This window comes from Engystomops pustulosus, chromosome 7, assembly GCF_040894005.1.
Source record: "Engystomops pustulosus chromosome 7, aEngPut4.maternal, whole genome shotgun sequence".
Classification (NCBI taxonomy): domain Eukaryota; kingdom Metazoa; phylum Chordata; class Amphibia; order Anura; family Leptodactylidae; genus Engystomops; species Engystomops pustulosus.
Genome location: NC_092417.1, coordinates 180,673,480 through 180,697,448, shown reverse-complemented (window position 1 = coordinate 180,697,448; position 23,969 = coordinate 180,673,480). Strand labels below are relative to the sequence as shown.

Below are 23,969 nucleotides of genomic sequence, written 5' to 3'. Positions count from 1 at the left end.
CCCATTGCTGGTCCTAGAGATCCTGACTCCTCCTGCATGACCTGTGGTCGTGGTCACATGTCATCCTTCTGGTATCTGCAGGTCGTATTAATGGTGGATGCTGAGAAATCTGGGAGCGATCGGGATGATTTCTCCTTAGGGGTGAGTATCTGTACATTGGGTGCAGAGGCTGCTGGGATCACAGGGATCACCGATGTCTATCACTATCTCCAGGCCATAAACTTCTTCTTCATCCTCTACTACGTCCTGGAAATGGTCCTGAAGGTTTTCTCTCTGGGGATGAAGAACTACGTCTCGTACCCCAGTAACATATTTGATGGCGTCCTCACAGTCATCCTGACGGTCAGTTACTCTCTCCCTTCTCTTGCTGGTGCTGGGGGAGGGGACATCCAGTCCTCATGGACACATTGTTCTCATCTTTGTAGGTTCTGGAGGTCGCGACCTTGGCCATATACAAGTTCCCGCATCCCGGCTGGTAGGTTCTTGTAACGTTTTCTGATAGTTATTCTGGATGAGGATGATGGGAGTGATCGCTGTGTACGTTGTGTTGCAGGAAGCCGGACATGCAGGGGCTGCTGTCTCTCTGGGAGATGGTCCGACTCGTCAACATGTTCATAGTGTTTAGATTCCTGCGGATAATCCCCAATATGAAGGTGAGGGGTCCGGTGCGGGGGGGGTGTTGGGGTGGTGGGGGTACATACACAATGAGCTGCTGTACAGACCGTATTGTTATGGATGCTATCAGTCAGTCGTGTTTGGTCCATAAAAATAAGAATCCTATATTTCCTGGACTCTACGCAATGCGGTGACCTGTACTCTCTGCAGCATAGCCATGTAAGGTCATACCTACCTGTTATTACCTTGCAGGTATGTCTCCCTGATGGACTACTGTGCAAACATGATTACAGTGCAGGGCAATAGACCGACTGGGGTGCAGGGACTCACCGCATCATGGAGAACAATGTATGACTATGCTGCTGGGAGTACAGGTCCCTGCAACGTGTTTAATCTTGAGAAATCATAGGGTTTATGTTTGTCACGTTGGGTCCATAGTATACATACCATATATTGGCCATGTTTCCTAGACTGTACGCAGTGCAGTGACCTGTACTCTCTGCAGCATAGCCATGTAAGGTCATCTATGCCTCCCTGATGGACTACTGATCAGACTACTGTGCAGGTCAATAGACCTGATGGGGTGCAGGGACTCTCGGCATGATGGAGAACAATGTTGGACTATGCTGCTGGGAGTACAGGTCCCTGCACCGTGTTCAATCTAGAAAAATCTGTCCAGAATATGATTTGCGTTTGTCATGTTTGGTCCATAGTATACATACCATATATCAGACAGATTTCCTAGACTGTAGTGACCTGTACTCTTTGCAGCATAGCCATGTAAGGTCATCTGTGCCTCCCAGATAGACTACTGATCAGACTACTGTGCAGGGCTATAGACCTACTGGGGTGCAGGGACTCTCATCATCATGGAGAACAATGTTGGACTATGCTGCTGGGAGTACAGGTCCCTGCACCGTGTTCAGTCTGGAGAAATCTGGGCAGAATATGATTTGTATATATAGTATCTAACCGTATCTCTGCCATATTTCCAGGACTAAATGCATTGCAGTGTCCTGTACTCTCAGCAGCAGAGTCGTCTGGGGTCATCTATGTCGCTGCCTCCCTGCTGGAATACAGTTCCATACAGCAAACGTGATTACAGTATTAGACGTATGGAGAGCAGGGACTCTGGGTAACTACAGGTGACTATAGGTGGCTATGCTGCTGAGAGCACAGGTCCTCGCAAAGTGTTCAATATAGAGATACCTGGGGAAAATCTAGTATGTATTTCAGTGACTGAGCGTAGCCATAGCTGTGCCCGGTGCTGGTGCAGGAGCCGCCCACATGATGTATAGCCAGAGCAGTGGCTGTGCTGCGGAGCTGAACTCCTACAACTGCCGGGATCTCAGCGCTCATGTTACAGCTCAGTAATCTCCTTCCCCGTCTCTTCCAGGTGATGGCGCTGGTGGCCGGCACGGTGCTGGATCTGGTAAAGAATCTGCGGGCGTTTGCCGGTATCTTGGTGGTAAATGTCTCTTACTATGACTTTCTAGCTGAGCTCCGTCCTGCCTGCTGCCTCCACCAGGGGGCGTCCACTGCATACAGATTTATTACTGAGGTTAATACACTGAGCTGTATACACTGAGTGCCCCCTAGTGGTGACTAGAGGCAGACACATTGTAGCATTTAGACACCGGAGTGATTCTGTTGTATCCAGTGTGGAAGCCGCCTCCGCGATACATGGAGCGGCTCCTGGGTCATCAGTGACGTCTCCTGGACTTCACCTTTAACCCCGCTGCCCCTGGTAATCTCTTTCCTCTGTGTAGGTCGTGTACTACGTATTTGCTATCATCGGTATCGACCTCTTTAAAGGCGTCATCCCTAATCCTGGAAATGTGAGGTAGGTGAGCACTTCTTAAAGGGGTCCTCTTCTGACTTCAGTCGCCCGGTTATTATGGGGTTAACCTTCCCCCGTTCCCCGTGTTTGGTCTTTCAGCTCCTCTGATGAAGGGTCCGGTAACGGGACGTCGCCGTGCGGCAGCTTCGAGCAGCTGGAGTATTGGCCCAATAACTTTGATGACTTTGCGGTGAGTGCGGCGCCTCCTCCTGGCAGCGCCTGGTGCCTGTAGGCTGGGGCTTAACTCTTCGTTCTCTGTGTGGCAGGCGGCCCTGGTCACCCTGTGGGACGTGATGGTGGTGAATAACTGGCAGGTGTTCCTGGAGGCCTACGCCCGATACAGCAGCCCGTGAGTAACGCACCGCAGCGGGAGCGCAGCTCTGGAGGTCAGAGCTCCACCATAGAGGGGCGGCCGATCATTACATTTCCAGAGCATTCACTGACCCATGACGCCCCCTTCTGTGTGGTGCCCGGGGTGTGGGACGCCCCCTTCTGTGTGGTGCCCGGGGTGTGGGACGCCCCCTTCTGTATGGTGCCCGGGGTGTGGGACGCCCCCTTCTGTGTGGTGCCCGGGGTGTGGGACGCCCCCTTCTGTGTGGTGCCCGGGGTGTGGGACGCCCCCTCTGTGAGGTGCCCGGGGTGTACGAAGCTTTGCCTGTGGTGTGTACTTGTTGCTGTGTTTGGTGTGCACCATGTAGTTGACCTGTGCCCCCCCTGTAGGGTCCTGTATTTTGGGGTCTTTCTGTTGGGTCCAATATCTTCACCCTTGTCTCGTCTCCAGGTGGTCCAAGTTGTACTTTGTGGCCTGGTGGCTCGTGTCCTCTGTTGTTTGGGTGAATTTGTTTGTGGCGCTGATCCTGGAGGTAAGTCCTGTGTGTGCCCGGGGGGAGGGGGGCAGCGCTGGTGTCATATATACATGCAGTGTGTAACAGTGTATATAATGTGTGTGTATATAATGTATCTATATAATGTGTGTATGCACTCACTGGCCACTTTATTAGGTCCACCATGCTAGTAACGGGTTGGACCCCCTTTTGCCTCAATTCTTGGTGGCATAGATACAACAAGGTGCTGGAAGCTCCTCAGAGATTTTGGTCCATATTGACATGATGGCATCACACAGTTGCCGCAGATTTGTCGGCTGCACATCCATGATGCGAATCTCCCGTTCCACCACATCCCAAAGATGCTCTATTGGACTGAGATCTGGTGACTGTGGAGCCATTTGTGTCCAGTGACCTCATTGTCATGTTCAAGAAACCAGTCTGAGATGTTCCAGCTTTATGACCTGGCGCATTATCCTGCTGAAAGTAGCCATCAGATGTTACAGGGTACATTGTGCTCATAAAGGGATGGACATGGTCAGCAACAATACTCAGGTAGGCTGTGGCGTTACCAAGGGGCCCAAAGACACCATGACACCAGCACCACCAGCCTGACCCGCTGATACACGGCAGGATGGATCCATGACACCACCACCACCAGCCTGAGCCGCTGATACAAGGCCGGATGGATCCATGACACCAGCACCACCAGCCTGACCCGCTGATACAAGGCAGGATGGATCCATGACACCACCACCAGCCTGACCCACTGATACAAGGCAGGATGGATCCATGACACCACCACCACCAGCCTGACCCGCTGATACAAGGCAGGATGGATCCATGACACCACCACCACCAGCCTGACCCGCTGATACAAGGCAGGATGGATCCATGACACCACCACCAGCCTGACCCGCTGATACAAGGCAGGATGGATCCATGACACCACCACCACCAGCCTGACCCGCTGATACAAGGCAGGATGGATCCATGACACCACCACCACCAGCCTGACCCGCTGATACAAGGCAGGATGGATCCATGACACCACCACCACCAGCCTGAGCCGCTGATACAAGGCAGGATGGATCCATGACACGACCACCACCAGCCTGACCCCCTGATACAAGGCAGGATGGATCCATGACACCACCACCACCAGCCTGACCCGCTGATACAAGGCAGGATGGATCCATGACACCACCACCACCAGCCTGACCCGCTGATACAAGGCAGGATGGATCCATGACACCAGCACCACCAGCCTGACCCGCTGATACAAGGCAGGATGGATCCATGACACCACCACCACCAGCCTGACCCGCTGATACTAGGCAGGATGGATCCATGACACCACCACCACCAGCCTGACCCGCTGATACAAGGCAGGATGGATCCATGACACCACCACCACCAGCCTGACCCGCTGATACAAGGCAGGATGGATCCATGACACCACCACCACCAGCCTGACCCGCTGATACAAGGCAGGATGGATCCATGACACCAGCACCACCAGCCTGACCCGCTGATACAAGGCAGGATGGATCCATGACACCACCACCACCAGCCTGACCCGCTGATACAAGGCAGGATGGATCCATGACACCACCACCACCAGCCTGAGCCGCTGATACAAGGCAGGATGGATCCATGACACCACCACCACCAGCCTGACCCGCTGATACAAGGCAGGATGGATCCATGACACCACCACCACCAGCCTGACCCGCTGATACAAGGCAGGATGGATCCATGACACCAGCACCACCAGCCTGAGCCGCTGATACAAGGCAGGATGGATCCATGACACCACCACCACCAGCCTGACCCGCTGATACAAGGCAGGATGGATCCATGACACCAGCACCACCAGCCTGACCCGCTGATACAAGGCAGGATGGATCCATGACACCACCACCACCAGCCTGAGCCGCTGATACAAGGCAGGATGGATCCATGACACCACCACCACCAGCCTGACCCGCTGATACAAGGCAGGATGGATCCATGACACCACCACCACCAGCCTGACCCGCTGATACAAGGCAGGATGGATCCATGGCACCACCAGCACCAGCCTGAGCCGCTGATACAAGGCAGGATGGATCCATGACACCAGCACCACCAGCCTGAGCCGCTGATACAAGGCAGGATGGATCCATGACACCACCACCACCAGCCTGACCCGCTGATACAAGGCAGGATGGATCCATGACACCACCAGCACCAGCCTGACCCACTGATACAAGGCAGGATGGATCCATGACACCACCACCACCAGCCTGAGCCGCTGATACAAGGCAGGATGGATCCATGACACCACCACCACCAGCCTGACCCGCTGATACAAGGCAGGATGGATCCATGACACCACCACCACCAGCCTGACCCGCTGATACAAGGCAGGATGGATCCATGACACCACCACCCCCAGCCTGACCCGCTGATACAAGGCAGGATGGATCCATGACACCACCACCACCAGCCTGACCCGCTGATACAAGGCAGGATGGATCCATGACACCACCAGCACCAGCCTGAGCCGCTGATACAAGGCAGGATGGATCCATGACACCACCACCAGCAGCCTGACCCGCTGATACAAGGCAGGATGGATCCATGACACCACCACCACCAGCCTGAGCCGCTGATACAAGGCAGGATGGATCCATGACACCACCACCACCAGCCTGAACCGCTGATACAAGGCAGGATGGATCCATGACACCACCACCACCAGCCTGAGCCGCTGATACAAGGCAGGATGGATCCATGACACCACCACCACCAGCCTGAGCCGCTGATACAAGGCAGGATGGATCCATGACACCACCACCACCAGCCTGACCCGCTGATACAAGGCAGGATGGATCCATGACACCAGCACCACCAGCCTGAGCCGCTGATACAAGGCAGGATGGATCCATGACACCACCACCACCAGCCTGACCCGCTGATACAAGGCAGGATGGATCCATGACACCACCACCACCAGCCTGACCCGCTGATACAAGGCAGGATGGATCCATGACACCACCACCACCAGCCTGACCCGCTGATACAAGGCAGGATGGATCCATGACACCACCACCACCAGCCTGAGCCGCTGATACAAGGCAGGATGGATCCATGACACCACCACCACCAGCCTGACCCGCTGATACAAGGCAGGATGGATCCATGACACCACCACCACCAGCCTGACCCGCTGATACAAGGCAGGATGGATCCATGGCACCACCAGCACCAGCCTGAGCCGCTGATACAAGGCAGGATGGATCCATGACACCAGCACCACCAGCCTGAGCCGCTGATACAAGGCAGGATGGATCCATGACACCACCACCACCAGCCTGACCCGCTGATACAAGGCAGGATGGATCCATGACACCACCAGCACCAGCCTGACCCACTGATACAAGGCAGGATGGATCCATGACACCACCACCACCAGCCTGAGCCGCTGATACAAGGCAGGATGGATCCATGACACCACCACCACCAGCCTGACCCGCTGATACAAGGCAGGATGGATCCATGACACCACCACCACCAGCCTGACCCGCTGATACAAGGCAGGATGGATCCATGACACCACCACCCCCAGCCTGACCCGCTGATACAAGGCAGGATGGATCCATGACACCACCACCACCAGCCTGAGCCGCTGATACAAGGCAGGATGGATCCATGACACCACCAGCACCAGCCTGAGCCGCTGATACAAGGCAGGATGGATCCATGACACCACCACCAGCAGCCTGACCCGCTGATACAAGGCAGGATGGATCCATGACACCACCACCACCAGCCTGAGCCGCTGATACAAGGCAGGATGGATCCATGACACCACCACCACCAGCCTGAACCGCTGATACAAGGCAGGATGGATCCATGACACCACCACCACCAGCCTGAGCCGCTGATACAAGGCAGGATGGATCCATGACACCACCACCACCAGCCTGAGCCGCTGATACAAGGCAGGATGGATCCATGACACCACCACCACCAGCCTGACCCGCTGATACAAGGCAGGATGGATCCATGACACCAGCACCACCAGCCTGAGCCGCTGATACAAGGCAGGATGGATCCATGACACCACCACCACCAGCCTGACCCGCTGATACAAGGCAGGATGGATCCATGACACCACCACCACCAGCCTGAGCCGCTGATACAAGGCAGGATGGATCCATGACACCAGCACCACCAGCCTGACCCGCTGATACAAGGCAGGATGGATCCATGACACCACCAGCACCAGCCTGAGCCGCTGATACAAGGCAGGATGGATCCATGACACCACCACCACCAGCCTGACCCGCTGATACAAGGCAGGATGGATCCATGACACCACCACCACCAGCCTGACCCGCTGATACAAGGCAGGATGGATCCATGACACCACCACCACCAGCCTGAGCCGCTGATACAAGGCAGGATGGATCCATGACACCACCACCACCAGCCTGAGCCGCTGATACAAGGCAGGATGGATCCATGACACCACCAGCACCAGCCTGAGCCGCTGATACAAGGCAGGATGGATCCATGACACCACCACCACCAGCCTGACCCGCTGATACAAGGCAGGATGGATCCATGACACCACCAGCACCAGCCTGAGCCGCTGATACAAGGCAGGATGGATCCATGACACCACCACCACCAGCCTGAGCCGCTGATACAAGGCAGGATGGATCCATGACACCACCACCACCAGCCTGAGCCGCTGATACAAGGCAGGATGGATCCATGACACCCCCACCACCAGCCTGACCCGCTGATACAAGGCAGGATGGATCCATGACACCACCACCACCAGCCTGACCCGCTGATACAAGGCAGGATGGATCCATGACACCAGCACCACCAGCCTGACCCGCTGATACAAGGCAGGATGGATCCATGACACCAGCACCAGCCTGAGCCGCTGATACAAGGCAGGATGGATCCATGACACCACCACCACCAGCCTGACCCGCTGATACAAGGCAGGATGGATCCATGACACCACCACCACCAGCCTGACCCGCTGATACAAGGCAGGATGGATCCATGACACCACCACCACCAGCCTGAGCCGCTGATACAAGGCAGGATGGATCCATGACACCAGCACCACCAGCCTGAGCCGCTGATACAAGGCAGGATGGATCCATGACACCACCACCACCAGCCTGAGCCGCTGATACAAGGCAGGATGGATCCATGACACCACCAGCACCAGCCTGACCCGCTGATACAAGGCAGGATGGATCCATGACACCACCACCACCAGCCTGACCCACTGATACAAGGCAGGATGGATCCATGACACCACCACCACCAGCCTGACCCGCTGATACAAGGCAGGATGGATCCATGACACCACCACCACCAACCTGACCCGCTGATACAAGGCAGGATGGATCCATGACACCACCACCACCAGCCTGAGCCGCTGATACAAGGCAGGATGGATCCATGACACCACCACCACCAGCCTGAGCCGCTGATACAAGGCAGGATGGATCCATGACACCACCACCACCAGCCTGACCCGCTGATACAAGGCAGGATGGATCCATGACACCAGCACCACCAGCCTGACCCGCTGATACAAGGCAGGATGGATCCATGACACCACCACCACCAGCCTGACCCGCTGATACAAGGCAGGATGGATCCATGACACCAGCACCACCAGCCTGACCCGCTGATACAAGGCAGGATGGATCCATGACACCACCACCACCACCAGCCTGAGCCGCTGATACAAGGCAGGATGGATCCATGACACCACCACCACCAGCCTGACCCGCTGATACAAGGCAGGATGGATCCATGACACCACCACCACCAGCCTGACCCGCTGATACAAGGCAGGATGGATCCATGACACCAGCACCACCAGCCTGACCCGCTGATACAAGGCAGGATGGATCCATGACACTACCACCACCAGCCTGAGCCGCTGATACAAGGCAGGATGGATCCATGACACCAGCACCACCAGCCTGACCCGCTGATACAAGGCAGGATGGATCCATGACACCACCAGCACCAGCCTGACCCGCTGATACAAGGCAGGATGGATCCATGACACCAGCACCACCAGCCTGACCCGCTGATACAAGGCAGGATGGATCCATGACACCAGCACCACCAGCCTGACCCGCTGATACAAGGCAGGATGGATCCATGACACCACCACCACCAGCCTGACCCGCTGATACAAGGCAGGATGGATCCATGACACCACCACCACCAGCCTGAGCCGCTCATACAAGGCAGGATGGATCCATGACACCACCACCACCAGCCTGAGCCGCTGATACAAGGCAGGATGGATCCATGACACCAGCACCACCAGCCTGACCCGCTGATACAAGGCAGGATGGATCCATGACACCACCACCACCAGCCTGAGCCGCTGATACAAGGCAGGATGGATCCATGACACCACCACCACCAGCCTGAGCCGCTGATACAAGGCAGGATGGACCCATGACACCACCACCACCAGCCTGAGCCGCTGATACAAGGCAGGATGGATCCATGACACCACCACCACCAGCCTGAGCCGCTGATACAAGGCAGGATGGATCCATGACACCAGCACCACCAGCCTGACCCGCTGATACAAGGCAGGATGGATCCATGACACCACCACCACCAGCCTGACCCGCTGATACAAGGCAGGATGGATCCATGACACCACCACCACCAGCCTGACCCGCTGATACAAGGCAGGATGGATCCATGACACCACCACCACCAGCCTGAGCCGCTGATACAAGGCAGGATGGATCCATGACACCACCACCACCAGCCTGAACCGTTGATACAAGGCAGGATGGATCCATGACACCACCACCACCAGCCTGAGCCGCTGATACAAGGCAGGATGGATCCATGACACCACCACCACCAGCCTGAGCCGCTGATACAAGGCAGGATGGATCCATGACACCACCACCACCAGCCTGAGCCGCTGATACAAGGCAGGATGGATCCATGACACCACCACCACTAGCCTGAGCCGCTGATACAAGGCAGGATGGATCCATGACACCACCACCACCAGCCTGAGCCGCTGATACAAGGCAGGATGGATCCATGACACCACCACCACCAGCCTGAGCCGCTGATACAAGGCAGGATGGATCCATGACACCACCACCAGCCTGACCCGCTGATACAAGGCAGGATGGATCCATGACACCACCACCACCAGCCTGACCCGCTGATACAAGGCAGGATGGATCCATGACACCACCACCACCAGCCTGAGCCGCTGATACAAGGCAGGATGGACCCATGACACCACCAGCACCAGCCTGACCCGCTGATACAAGGCAGGATGGATCCATGACACCACCACCACCAGCCTGACCCGCTGATACAAGGCAGGATGGATCCATGACACCACCACCACCAGCCTGACCCGCTGATACAAGGCAGGATGGATCCATGACACCACCACCACCAGCCTGACCCGCTGATACAAGGCAGGATGGATCCATGACACCACCACCACCAGCCTGAGCCGCTGATACAAGGCAGGATGGATCCATGACACCAGCACCAGCCTGACCCGCTGATACAAGGCAGGATGGATCCATGACACCACCACCACCAGCCTGAGCCGCTGATACAAGGCAGGATGGATCCATGACACCACCACCACCAGCCTGAGCCGCTGATACAAGGCAGGATGGATCCATGACACCACCACCAGCCGGAGCCGCTGATACAAGGCAGGATGGATCCATGACACCACCACCACCAGCCTGAGCCGCTGATACAAGGCAGGATGGATCCATGACACCAGCACCACCAGCCTGACCCGCTGATACAAGGCAGGATGGATCCATGACACCACCAGCACCAGCCTGAGCCGCTGATACAAGGCAGGATGGATCCATGACACCACCACCACCAGCCTGACCCGCTGATACAAGGCAGGATGGATCCATGACACCAGCACCACCAGCCTGACCCGCTGATACAAGGCAGGATGGATCCATGACACCACCACCACCAGCCTGAGCCGCTGATACAAGGCAGGATGGATCCATGACACCACCACCACCAGCCTGAGCCGCTGATACAAGGCAGGATGGATCCATGACACCACCAGCACCAGCCTGAGCCGCTGATACAAGGCAGGATGGATCCATGACACCACCACCACCAGCCTGACCCGCTGATACAAGGCAGGATGGATCCATGACACCACCAGCACCAGCCTGAGCCGCTGATACAAGGCAGGATGGATCCATGACACCACCACCACCAGCCTGAGCCGCTGATACAAGGCAGGATGGATCCATGACACCCCCACCACCAGCCTGACCCGCTGATACAAGGCAGGATGGATCCATGACACCACCACCACCAGCCTGACCCGCTGATACAAGGCAGGATGGATCCATGACACCAGCACCACCAGCCTGACCCGCTGATACAAGGCAGGATGGATCCATGACACCAGCACCAGCCTGAGCCGCTGATACAAGGCAGGATGGATCCATGACACCACCACCACCAGCCTGACCCGCTGATACAAGGCAGGATGGATCCATGACACCACCACCACCAGCCTGACCCGCTGATACAAGGCAGGATGGATCCATGACACCACCACCACCAGCCTGAGCCGCTGATACAAGGCAGGATGGATCCATGACACCAGCACCACCAGCCTGAGCCGCTGATACAAGGCAGGATGGATCCATGACACCACCACCACCAGCCTGAGCCGCTGATACAAGGCAGGATGGATCCATGACACCACCAGCACCAGCCTGACCCGCTGATACAAGGCAGGATGGATCCATGACACCACCACCACCAGCCTGACCCACTGATACAAGGCAGGATGGATCCATGACACCACCACCACCAGCCTGACCCGCTGATACAAGGCAGGATGGATCCATGACACCACCACCACCAACCTGACCCGCTGATACAAGGCAGGATGGATCCATGACACCACCACCACCAGCCTGAGCCGCTGATACAAGGCAGGATGGATCCATGACACCACCACCACCAGCCTGACCCGCTGATACAAGGCAGGATGGATCCATGACACCAGCACCACCAGCCTGACCCGCTGATACAAGGCAGGATGGATCCATGACACCACCACCACCAGCCTGACCCGCTGATACAAGGCAGGATGGATCCATGACACCAGCACCACCAGCCTGACCCGCTGATACAAGGCAGGATGGATCCATGACACCACCACCACCACCAGCCTGAGCCGCTGATACAAGGCAGGATGGATCCATGACACCACCACCACCAGCCTGACCCGCTGATACAAGGCAGGATGGATCCATGACACCACCACCACCAGCCTGACCCGCTGATACAAGGCAGGATGGATCCATGACACCAGCACCACCAGCCTGACCCGCTGATACAAGGCAGGATGGATCCATGACACTACCACCACCAGCCTGAGCCGCTGATACAAGGCAGGATGGATCCATGACACCAGCACCACCAGCCTGACCCGCTGATACAAGGCAGGATGGATCCATGACACCACCACCACCAGCCTGACCCGCTGATACAAGGCAGGATGGATCCATGACACCAGCACCACCAGCCTGACCCGCTGATACAAGGCAGGATGGATCCATGACACCACCAGCACCAGCCTGACCCGCTGATACAAGGCAGGATGGATCCATGACACCAGCACCACCAGCCTGACCCGCTGATACAAGGCAGGATGGATCCATGACACCAGCACCACCAGCCTGACCCGCTGATACAAGGCAGGATGGATCCATGACACCACCACCACCAGCCTGACCCGCTGATACAAGGCAGGATGGATCCATGACACCACCACCACCAGCCTGAGCCGCTCATACAAGGCAGGATGGATCCATGACACCACCACCACCAGCCTGAGCCGCTGATACAAGGCAGGATGGATCCATGACACCAGCACCACCAGCCTGACCCGCTGATACAAGGCAGGATGGATCCATGACACCACCACCACCAGCCTGAGCCGCTGATACAAGGCAGGATGGATCCATGACACCACCACCACCAGCCTGAGCCGCTGATACAAGGCAGGATGGACCCATGACACCACCACCACCAGCCTGAGCCGCTGATACAAGGCAGGATGGATCCATGACACCACCACCACCAGCCTGAGCCGCTGATACAAGGCAGGATGGATCCATGACACCAGCACCACCAGCCTGACCCGCTGATACAAGGCAGGATGGATCCATGACACCACCACCACCAGCCTGACCCGCTGATACAAGGCAGGATGGATCCATGACACCACCACCACCAGCCTGACCCGCTGATACAAGGCAGGATGGATCCATGACACCACCACCACCAGCCTGAGCCGCTGATACAAGGCAGGATGGATCCATGACACCACCACCACCAGCCTGAACCGTTGATACAAGGCAGGATGGATCCATGACACCACCACCACCAGCCTGAGCCGCTGATACAAGGCAGGATGGATCCATGACACCACCAGCACCAGCCTGAGCCGCTGATACAAGGCAGGATGGATCCATGACACCACCACCACCAGCCTGAGCCGCTGATACAAGGCAGGATGGATCCATGACACCACCACCACCAGCCTGAGCCGCTGATACAAGGCAGGATGGATCCATGACACCACCACCACCAGCCTGAGCCGCTGATACAAGGCAGGATGGACCCATGACACCACCAGCACCAGCCTGACCCGCTGATACAAGGCAGGATGGATCCATGACACCACCACCACCAGCCTGACCCGCTGATACAAGGCAGGATGGATCCATGACACCACCACCACCAGCCTGACCCGCTGATACAAGGCAGGATGGATCCATGACACCACCACCACCAGCCTGACCCGCTGATACAAGGCAGGATGGATCCATGACACCACCACCACCAGCCTGACCCGCTGATACAAGGCAGGATGGATCCATGACACCACCACCACCAGCCTGAGCCGCTGATACAAGGCAGGATGGATCCATGACACCAGCACCAGCCTGACCCGCTGATACAAGGCAGGATGGATCCATGACACCACCACCACCAGCCTGAGCCGCTGATACAAGGCAGGATGGATCCATGACACCACCACCACCAGCCTGAGCCGCTGATACAAGGCAGGATGGATCCATGACACCACCACCACCAGCCTGAGCCGCTGATACAAGGCAGGATGGATCCATGACACCAGCACCACCAGCCTGACCCGCTGATACAAGGCAGGATGGATCCATGACACCACCACCACCAGCCTGAGCCGCTGATACAAGGCAGGATGGATCCATGACACCACCAGCACCAGCCTGACCCGCTGATACAAGGCAGGATGGATCCATGACACCACCACCACCAGCCTGACCCGCTGATACAAGGCAGGATGGATCCATGACACCACCACCACCAGCCTGACCCGCTGATACAAGGCAGGATGGATCCGTGCTTTCATGTTGTTGTACCAAATTCTGACCCTACCATCCGAATGTCGCAGCAGAAATCGAGACTCATCAGACCAGGCAACGTTTTTCCAATCTTCTACTTGTGCAATTTGTAGCCTCAGTTTCCTGTTCTTAGCTGAAAGGAGTGGCACCCGGTGTGGTCTTCTGCTGCTGTAGCCCATCTGCCTCAGAGTTGGACGTACTGTGCGTTCAGAGACGCTCTTCTGCCTACCTTGGTTGTAACTGGTGGCGATTTGAGTCACTGTTGCCTTTCTATCAGCTCGAACCAGTCTGCCCATTCTCCTCTGACCTCTGGCATCAACAAGGCATTTCCGCCCACAGAACAGCCGCTCACTGGATGTTTTTTCTTTTTCGGACCATTCTCTGTAAACCCTAGAGGTGGTTGTGCGTGAAAATCCCAGTAGATCAGCAGTTTCTGAAATACTCAGACCAGCCCTTCTGGCACCAACAACCATGCCACGTTCACAGGCCACAAATCACCTTTCTTCCCCATACTGATGCTCGGGAGAACTGCAGGAGATTGTCCTGACCATGTCTACATGCCTAAATGCACTGCCGCCATGTGATTGGCTGATTAGAAATTAAGTGTTAACGAGCAGCTGGACAGGTGTACCTAATAAAGTGGCCGGTGAGTGTATAATGTGTGTATATAATATATGTGCTGTGTATAATGTGTGTATATAATATATGTGCTGTGTATAATGTGTGTGTATATAATATATGTGCTGTGTATAATGTGTGTGTATATAATATATGTGCTGTGTATAATGTGTGTGTGTATATAATATATGTGCTGTGTATAATGTGTGTGTGTATATAATATATGTGCTGTGTATAATGTGTGTGTGTATATAATATATGTGCTGTGTATAATGTGTGTGTGTATATAATATATGTGCTGTGTATAATGTGTGTGTGTATATAATATATGTGCTGTGTATAATGTGTGTGTGTATATAATATATGTGCTGTGTATAATGTGTGTGTGTATATAATATATGTGCTGTGTATAATGTGTGTGTGTATATAATATATGTGCTGTGTATAATGTGTGTGTGTGTATATAATATATGTGCTGTGTATAATGTGTGTGTGTATATAATATATGTGCTGTGTATAATGTGTGTGTGTATATAATATATGTGCTGCGTATAATGTGTGTGTGTGTATATAATATATGTGCTGTGTATAATGTGTGTGTGTATATAATATATGTGCTGTGTATAATGTGTGTGTGTATATAATATATGTGCTGTGTATAATGTGTGTGTGTATATAATATATGTGCTGTGTATAATGTGTGTGTGTATATAATATATGTGCTGTGTATAATGTGTGTGTGTATAATATATGTGCTGTGTGTATAATGTGTGTATATACAATGTATCTATATAATATTTGTGTGTGATTTATTTCTGCGCCGTAGAACTTCATCCATAAATGGGATCGCAGTTACCGGGACTCTGCGCTGTCCCCGGCCCAGCAGGTGGAATATCACATGACGGTGCAGCTGATGTTCAGGTGGGTGACAGTGACCCCCCCCCCCCCCCCATGCAGGAATATGACAAATAGTAAGAAATAAACTGAGAAAAGCGAATCAGAAAAATGATCAAAGTGACTTTATAAATGGGGGAAAACAATCCAAAAGGAAATGAGGAAAAAAATAGAAAATTTAATAAATATTGATAAATAACACATTAAACCCAAGCCTGATAACCAGGGACATTACTCCTAGATCCAGGCCCCGGGACTGTGGGATCTCCTCCCTTCTAATACCATCATAATTATGCTAATGAGCCAGAAGCACTCTGGGGGTGTTACCAGAGCTCCTCTGTGCTGCAGCTTCACAGGCTGTTATAGTGTACGGGAGCACTCCCCCCCCCACCCCCACCCTTCTGTGTGAAAGTACAACAGCCAGTGTAAGAGCCCATCAAGCTACAGCACAGAGGGGCTCTGGTAACAGCCCCTGGAGTGCTTCTGGCTCATTAGCATAATCATAAAAGTTTATTTAAGAAGAAAAACATTTTTTTTTAAATATAACAAAGGATCTTGTGTTGGAGCCTCGTCTGTTAGGGTCTCCCCGATGGTCGTCCTAGTGGTCGGCCGCAGTGTGTGGCAGGTGTTTGGTCTCCCTGCAGCGCCCCCTGAGGCAGGAGGAGGTATTACACAGGTGACCTGTACATGAGGGTCTCGGAGCGTGTCGTGACCCTATAAATAAATCTGGCAGAGCCCCTAACCATCCCCGATTCTCTCCCCCACATACAGGGAAGACTTGGAGGAGCCGACGGACGAGGAGCTGCTGGAACGGCTGTACCACCACCCGCACCTGCACCTCTCCAGGTGACCCCCGGCACCTGCCGGCCGCCCCATCTGGACTGGACAATCACTAAAATCTGCCAAAACCGAAGCTGCTGCTCGTTATATACGGGACTAATAGACCGCCGCCCTCTTCTGGGGGTCTCCGCCCTCTTCTGGGGGTCTCCGCCCTGTTCCGGGTGTATGTTTAGCACTTTAGCTGCTGATAAGACTTTGTTCTGTGATGTTTTAGATCAATTCTGTTACATTTCCCTCTTATGTCTCCTATTCCATTACTACATTCTCCCAGGAACAGCGCCACCACTGTCCACAGGCTGTGACCGGTACTGCAACTGAGCTTGTAGACATTTCAGGAGAGCAAAGCCCCAATACATGATGGATACATTATAAGAGGCCCAAAGGGAATCTGTCAGCAGGTGTGACCATGTGGAGTAGCAGCAGGACTGTGAAATATGAATTATATTCCAGAATGTGCTCTCTGTGAGTTGCTTCACTCCTATGCTGTGGCTGTTGTAGTGTTTCACCAGAATCCTACCACAGCTTTTTTTCCAGAGAGCAGCAGTGTGAGCTCACTACGGAGCTAAGAGCACAGCAGTGTGAGCTCACTACAGAGCTAAGAGCACAGCAGTGTGCACTCACTACGGAGCTAAGAGCACAGCAGTGTGAGCTCACTACAGAGCTAAGAGCACAGCAGTGTGCACTCACTACGGAGCTAAGAGCACAGCAGTGTGAGCTCACTACGGAGCTAAGAGCACAGCAGTGTGAGCTCACTACGGAGCTAAGAGCACAGCAGTGTGAGCTCACTACGGAGCTAAGAGCACAGCAGTGTGAGCTCACTACGGAGCTAAGAGCACAGCAGTGTGCGCTCACTACGGAGCTAAGAGCACAGCAGTGTGCGCTCACTACGGAGCTAAGAGCACAGCAGTGTGCGCTCACTACGGAGCTAAGAGCACAGCAGTGTGAGCTCACTACGGAGCTAAGAGCACAGCAGTGTGAGCTCACTACGGAGCTAAGAGCACAGCAGTGTGAGCTCACTACGGAGCTAAGAGCACAGCAGTGTGAGCTCACTACGGAGCTAAGAGCACAGCAGTGTGAGCTCACTACGGAGCTAAGAGCACAGCAGTGTGAGCTCACTACGGAGCTAAGAGCACAGCAGTGTGAGCTCACTACGGAGCTAAGAGCACAGCAGTGTGAGCTCACTACGGAGCTAAGAGCACAGCAGTGTGAGCTCACTACGGAGCTAAGAGCACAGCAGTGTGAGCTCACTACGGAGCTAAGAGCACAGCAGTGTGAGCTCACTACGGAGCTAAGAGCACAGCAGTGTGAGCTCACTACGGAGCTAAGAGCACAGCAGTGTGAGCTCACTACGGAGCTAAGAGCACAGCAGTGTGAGGACTCTCCCCTAGTGCACAGCTGCTGACAGTATCCCCTGACAGTGGTACCATTTAATTGCCGGGACAAATCTCTTACGATGTGAGTTCCGATATTCCATGGGTTGTGCGGGACTAGCGCCACCTCTGTGCACAGGCCGTTTGTGGTATTGCAGCTCTGCACTACTCACAGCTGCAGTACCAGGCACGACCTGTACATAGATGTGGCAGCATTTCTGGAAGAGAAATCAAATCTCATATCATATATCCCTTTCATGTTGTTTTTTTTTTTTATTATTTTTGTAATTTTTTTTGTGGCTGTGACTGTTCCTCCTGGTTTTGTTGCTTTTTCTTGTGATGTCGATCGTCTTTGCCGTGAGGTGATGGTGGTGACCAGTGTCCGATCCTGTAGGGAAGTGATGACTGTGGCCCCTCCTCCTCCATGTCATTTGTTACAATGTTGCCAAAGAAACCAAGTGACCAATGGGAAAGCATTGAGGCTTCAGGCCACTCCCCCATCCGGATCTCCATTAGTAATCAGATTTTTTTTTAAAGAATAAACTCACAATTAGAAGCCACTTTAATGACGTCGTGACCCCCGGCCTCGGCCTCGCTATAGTCGGAGCGACCTCACGGATTCTTCAGTTACTTCTGGTTCTCAACTAGTGGGCGGTCCTGAGCTGAAGTAGAGAATCTGGCTCCTCCCAACTGACAGCAAAAAGTTGTAGATGGGGTTTTCGGGACACTGTGAGCAGTGAGGGCGGGGCTTATGTGACACTGTTAGTGTGTGGGTGGAGCTTATATGGCACTGTGTGGGTGTGGCTTACAGAGCATGGTCAGTGAGCGTGGGTGGGGCTTACACAGCACGGTGAGTGTGGGTGGGGCATGAGTCGGATCCTTCCCATGATGCACTGGTCTCCAGGTCTCTTAATTGATGTCGGTTCTTGTTCTGGTGTTTTCGCACTTTTTATGGCACGTTTCATATTTTTACCACTATGTAAAGTTCTGAGGCGGCAGCCGAGACGTCTTGTGGGTGTCCTGAGGCTTTGGCACAGCAGAGTGAGGAGCCCCTGAGGCCACTGTCCTCCTCATACAGTTACAATGAAGATTGGGGAAAATCCTTCACTTTTTGGGGATTTGCACTTTTTTTATGTTTTTAAGCAAAATGAGAAAAATAAATATTTTCAACAAATTGTCTGCGTGTTCTGTGTGATGTCACCAGATGTACGGGAACCGGCGTCCTATCACCTCAGGGTCCTGCAGTCATTATATCCAGTGTTAGAGGGAACCTGTCAGCAGGAGAGACCAGACAGCAGCCAGTGTTTTGTATTGTCCTCACACTGCTGTGCTCTGTGCACTCTGCAGCCAGTGTTATTGCCTCTGCACGGCTGGTTATGTGATGTCACACAGATGCACGGCTCATTATATCCCTGGTCATGTGATGTCACACAGGTGCACGGCTCGTTATATCCCCGGTCATGTGATGTCACACGGGTGTACGGCTCGTTATATCCCTGGTCATGTGATGTCACACAGGTGCACGTTATATTCCTGGTCATGTGATGTCACACAGGTGCACGGCTCATTATATCCCTGGTCATGTGATGTCACACAAGTGCACGGCTCATTATATCCCTGGTCATGTGATGTCACACAGGTGCACGGCTCATTATATCCCTGGTCATGTGATGTCACACAGGTGCACGGCTCGTTATATCCCCGGTCATGTGATGTCACACGGGTGTACGGCTCGTTATATCCCTGGTCATGTGATGTCACACGGGTGCATGGCTCGTTATATCCCCGGTCATGTGATGCCACACAGGTGCACGGCTCGTTATATCCCTGGTCATGTGATGTCACACAGGTGCAAGGCTCATTCTATTCCTGGTCATGTGATGTCACACAGGTGCACGGCTCATTATATCCCTGGTCATGTTATGTCACACAGGTGCACGGCTCATTATATCCCTGGTCATGTGATGTCACACAGGTGCACGGCTCGTTATATCCCCGGTCATGTGATGTCACACGGGTGTACGGCTCATTATATCCCCGGTCATGTGATGGTGCACGGCTCTTTATATCCCCGGTCATGTGATGTCACACAGGTGCACTTCTCCTTATATCCCTGATCATGTGATGTCACACAGGTGCACGGCTCGTTATATCCCTGATCATGTGATGTCACACAGGTGCACAGCTCGTTATATCCCTGGTCATGTGATGTCACACAGGTGCACGGCTCGTTATATCCCTGGTCATGTGATGTCACAAAGGTGCACGGCTCGTTATATCCCTGGTCATGTGATGTCACACAGGTGCACTTCTCCTTATATCCCTGGTCATGTGATGTCACACAGGTGCACAGCTCGTTATATCCCTGGTCATGTGATGTCACACAGGTGCACAGCTCGTTATATCCCTGGTCATGTGATGTCACACAGGTGCACATTATATCCCTGGTCATGTGATGTCACACAGGTGCACTTCTCCTTATATCCCTGATCATGTGATGTCACACAGGTGCAGGGCTCGTTATATCCCTGGTCATGTGATGTCACAAAGGTGCACGGCTCGTTATATCCCTGGTCATGTGATGTCACACAGGTGCACGGCTCGTTATATCCCTGGTCATGTGATGTCACACAGGTGCACTTCTCCTTATATCCCTGATCATGTGATGTCACACAGGTGCACGGCTTGTTATATCCCTGGTCATGTGATGTCACACAGGTGCACTTCTCCTTATATCCCTGGTCATGTGATGTCACACAGGTGCAGGGCTCGTTATATCCCCGGTCATGTGATGTCACACAGGTGCACGGCTCGTTATATCCCTGGTCATGTGATGTCACACCGGTGCACAGCTCGTTATATCCCTGATCATGTGATGTCACAAAGGTGCACGGCTCGTTATATCCCTGGTCATGTGATGTCACACAGGTGCACGGCTCGTTATATCCCTGGTCATGTGATGTCACAAAGGTGCACGGCTCGTTATATCCCTGGTCATGTGATGTCACAAAGGTGCACGGCTCGTTATATCCCTGGTCATGTGATGTCACACAGGTGCACGGCTCGTTATATCCCCGGTCATGTGATGTCACACAGGTGCACGGCTCGTTATATCCCTGGTCATGTGATGTCACACCGGTGCACGGCTCGTTATATCCCTGGTCATGTGATGTCACAAAGGTGCACGGCTCGTTATATCCCTGGTCATGTGATGTCACACAGTTGCACTTCTCCTTATATCCCTGGTCATGTGATGTCACACAGGTGCACTTTTCCTTATATCCCTGATCATGTGATGTCACACAGGTGCACAGCTCGTTATATCCCTGGTCATGTGATGTCACACAGGTGCACTTTTCCTTATATCCCTGATCATGTGATGTCACACAGGTGCACAGCTCGTTATATCCCTGGTCATGTGATGTCACACAGGTGCACTTCTCCTTATATCCCTGATCATGTGATGTCACACAGGTGCACGGCTCGTTATATCCATGGTCATGTGATGTCACACAGGTGCACGGCTCGTTATATACTTGGTCATGTGATGTCACACGGGTGCACACGTGTACAGAAAGTATATTGGAAAATTGAAAATCCATAATTTGCTCCTTTAACCTCCTTGAAGGATCCTACTTATGTACAGGAGGCCGGGTGACCTATTCCTGGTGCAGATCTACCACCACGTTCAGGTATCTGGTGGCCCCCAGGAGCCCCGGCTGAAGCGTCTGCACTGTCCTGAGGATGTGGGAGCACCTGGCAGGTAGGTCTTATCTCCTCACCTGCTCCTCATACATCCGTGTGCTCAGCTGCCATGACTCGGGCGACGACCTTTGAGACACTGATTGTCCTCTCGCCCTCTGCTGTTTCCATTTGCACCTGCACCGGTTATTTGTCCAGCGTTATGCGCTCAATGTCCGGAGGCTGCCGGAAGGGCAGGATCTGCTGTGAGACCTCCGTATGATGGTGGCCGTAGGCCTCAGGACTTTAGTGGTGACCCTACTGTAATTACACAGTTGGAATGTTGGTGGTAGATGTATCTTAAAGGGGTTCTCCAGGCCCATGACCTGTTGCTTACTGATTACCATTACCGTGTTTCCTGGTGTACCCCCGGTCCTTGCTTCCATTGAGGTCAATGATGGCCCATCAGTGGTAGAAGGTAGTGGCAGTGCTTAGCAGGGAAACCTCATGTCCTGGTCCTATGTGGATCAATCATCTATGGGATGTGCAGGAAACACAAGTCCATTCCATGTAGGCTACACCGAGCATCATACAGGACCTGCTGTGGACACCTAGGTCCTCGGTACCATGGGATTTTCTCAGGCATGTTGAGGAGTTCCGGTCTTGATGGGTCAATGCTGGAGACGCAACACAATATCAGAGCTGGTTGTAACGTTATGGATCATTGATGGTCCTGTATTCTAAGGCCAAAGGTCACAGGTAGCTGCACCAAGCAACGCACAGGACTTGTCACTAGATACCACAGGACTTGTTACTAGATAGGAGATCCTTCAGACGTCTTGAGTCCAGCTCTCCATGGCTCAAGGATAGAGACCCTGCACAATATGAGGCTGGAGGTTGTCATTTTATGGTGGAAGGTCTTGTCTTCTCATTTGGCTGCACTGAGCAATGCATGGGACGTACAGGATGTGCTTCTAGATACCACAGGACTCCTTCATCTGTCTCGAGTCCAGGCCTCGATGGGTCAGGGTTAGGGGTCCTACACAATTTCATGCAGGTGATTGTAATGTTATGAAACTTGCTTGGTCCTTCCTACGAAGACCATGACCAACATTTGGCTGCACAGAGCAATCAACAAGACTTGTAGGATCTTCTAGTAGATGCCACCAGCCTTCTGACACCTTGACTCCAGACCTTGATGGGTCCAGGATGGAGACCCTACCCAGTCTTCTCTTAGATTTCCATGAGACACATTTGGTTGTGCCGAGAAATGCAGAGAACCTACAGGACCTTCTACTGGATACCAAAGGACTGTCTCTGATATCTTGAAGAGTCCAGGCCTGAAGACCTCGGATTTGGAGAACCTGCACAGTATCAGGCAGGTGCCTGTAATTTTATGGCTGGTTTTGGCCGCCATCTTTTTGTCCGTGAATCTTCTGGCCTCCATTGGAGCCTCCTGATCCTTAAAGATGAATATAGTGAAAGGGTCTTGGATGTGACATTGGTCTCCAGCAGTAACCGGTTTCAGCACCTCCACGGTTAATCCCCCGTTGTGCGTGATCTTGGGTTACCCCACCATTAGACGTGTCGGTGTCCTGTGTCACACTTACTGTAATTGCTGAGTGTCCGGGATTGAAGAAGTCCAGAACAAAGCTTCGAGGTGCAAGAAAAGGTTTAGCTGAAAGTGAGGGACAGGATGCCAGAAAGGGAGCAGCTCTTCCCGTAACCCCCGGCACCCCGAGCAGAGCGCTCACTCATACTCATCAGATTACTCCAAAAGTGAGAAGACGGTAACTCT

The 23,969-nt window shown here is 53.6% G+C and overlaps 1 protein-coding gene across 1 annotated transcript in view; it reads left to right on the top strand.

Annotated features, from left to right (window-relative positions):
* The window catches only part of TPCN2 (two pore segment channel 2), a 60,623-nt gene extending 42,860 nt beyond the window's left edge, over nt 1-17,763 (top strand). Inside the window, exons 15-25 of the mRNA XM_072119130.1 lie at nt 82-141; nt 214-342; nt 426-475; nt 554-653; nt 2,012-2,083; nt 2,385-2,458; nt 2,555-2,645; nt 2,722-2,804; nt 3,237-3,318; nt 16,213-16,307; nt 17,052-17,763. Of these exons, the coding sequence (XP_071975231.1) occupies nt 82-141; nt 214-342; nt 426-475; nt 554-653; nt 2,012-2,083; nt 2,385-2,458; nt 2,555-2,645; nt 2,722-2,804; nt 3,237-3,318; nt 16,213-16,307; nt 17,052-17,130 (915 nt within the window). The 3' untranslated portion in view covers nt 17,131-17,763. The remainder of the gene's footprint in view (nt 1-81; nt 142-213; nt 343-425; nt 476-553; nt 654-2,011; nt 2,084-2,384; nt 2,459-2,554; nt 2,646-2,721; nt 2,805-3,236; nt 3,319-16,212; nt 16,308-17,051) is intronic.
* Nucleotides 17,764-23,969: the final 6,206 nt, after the last annotated feature.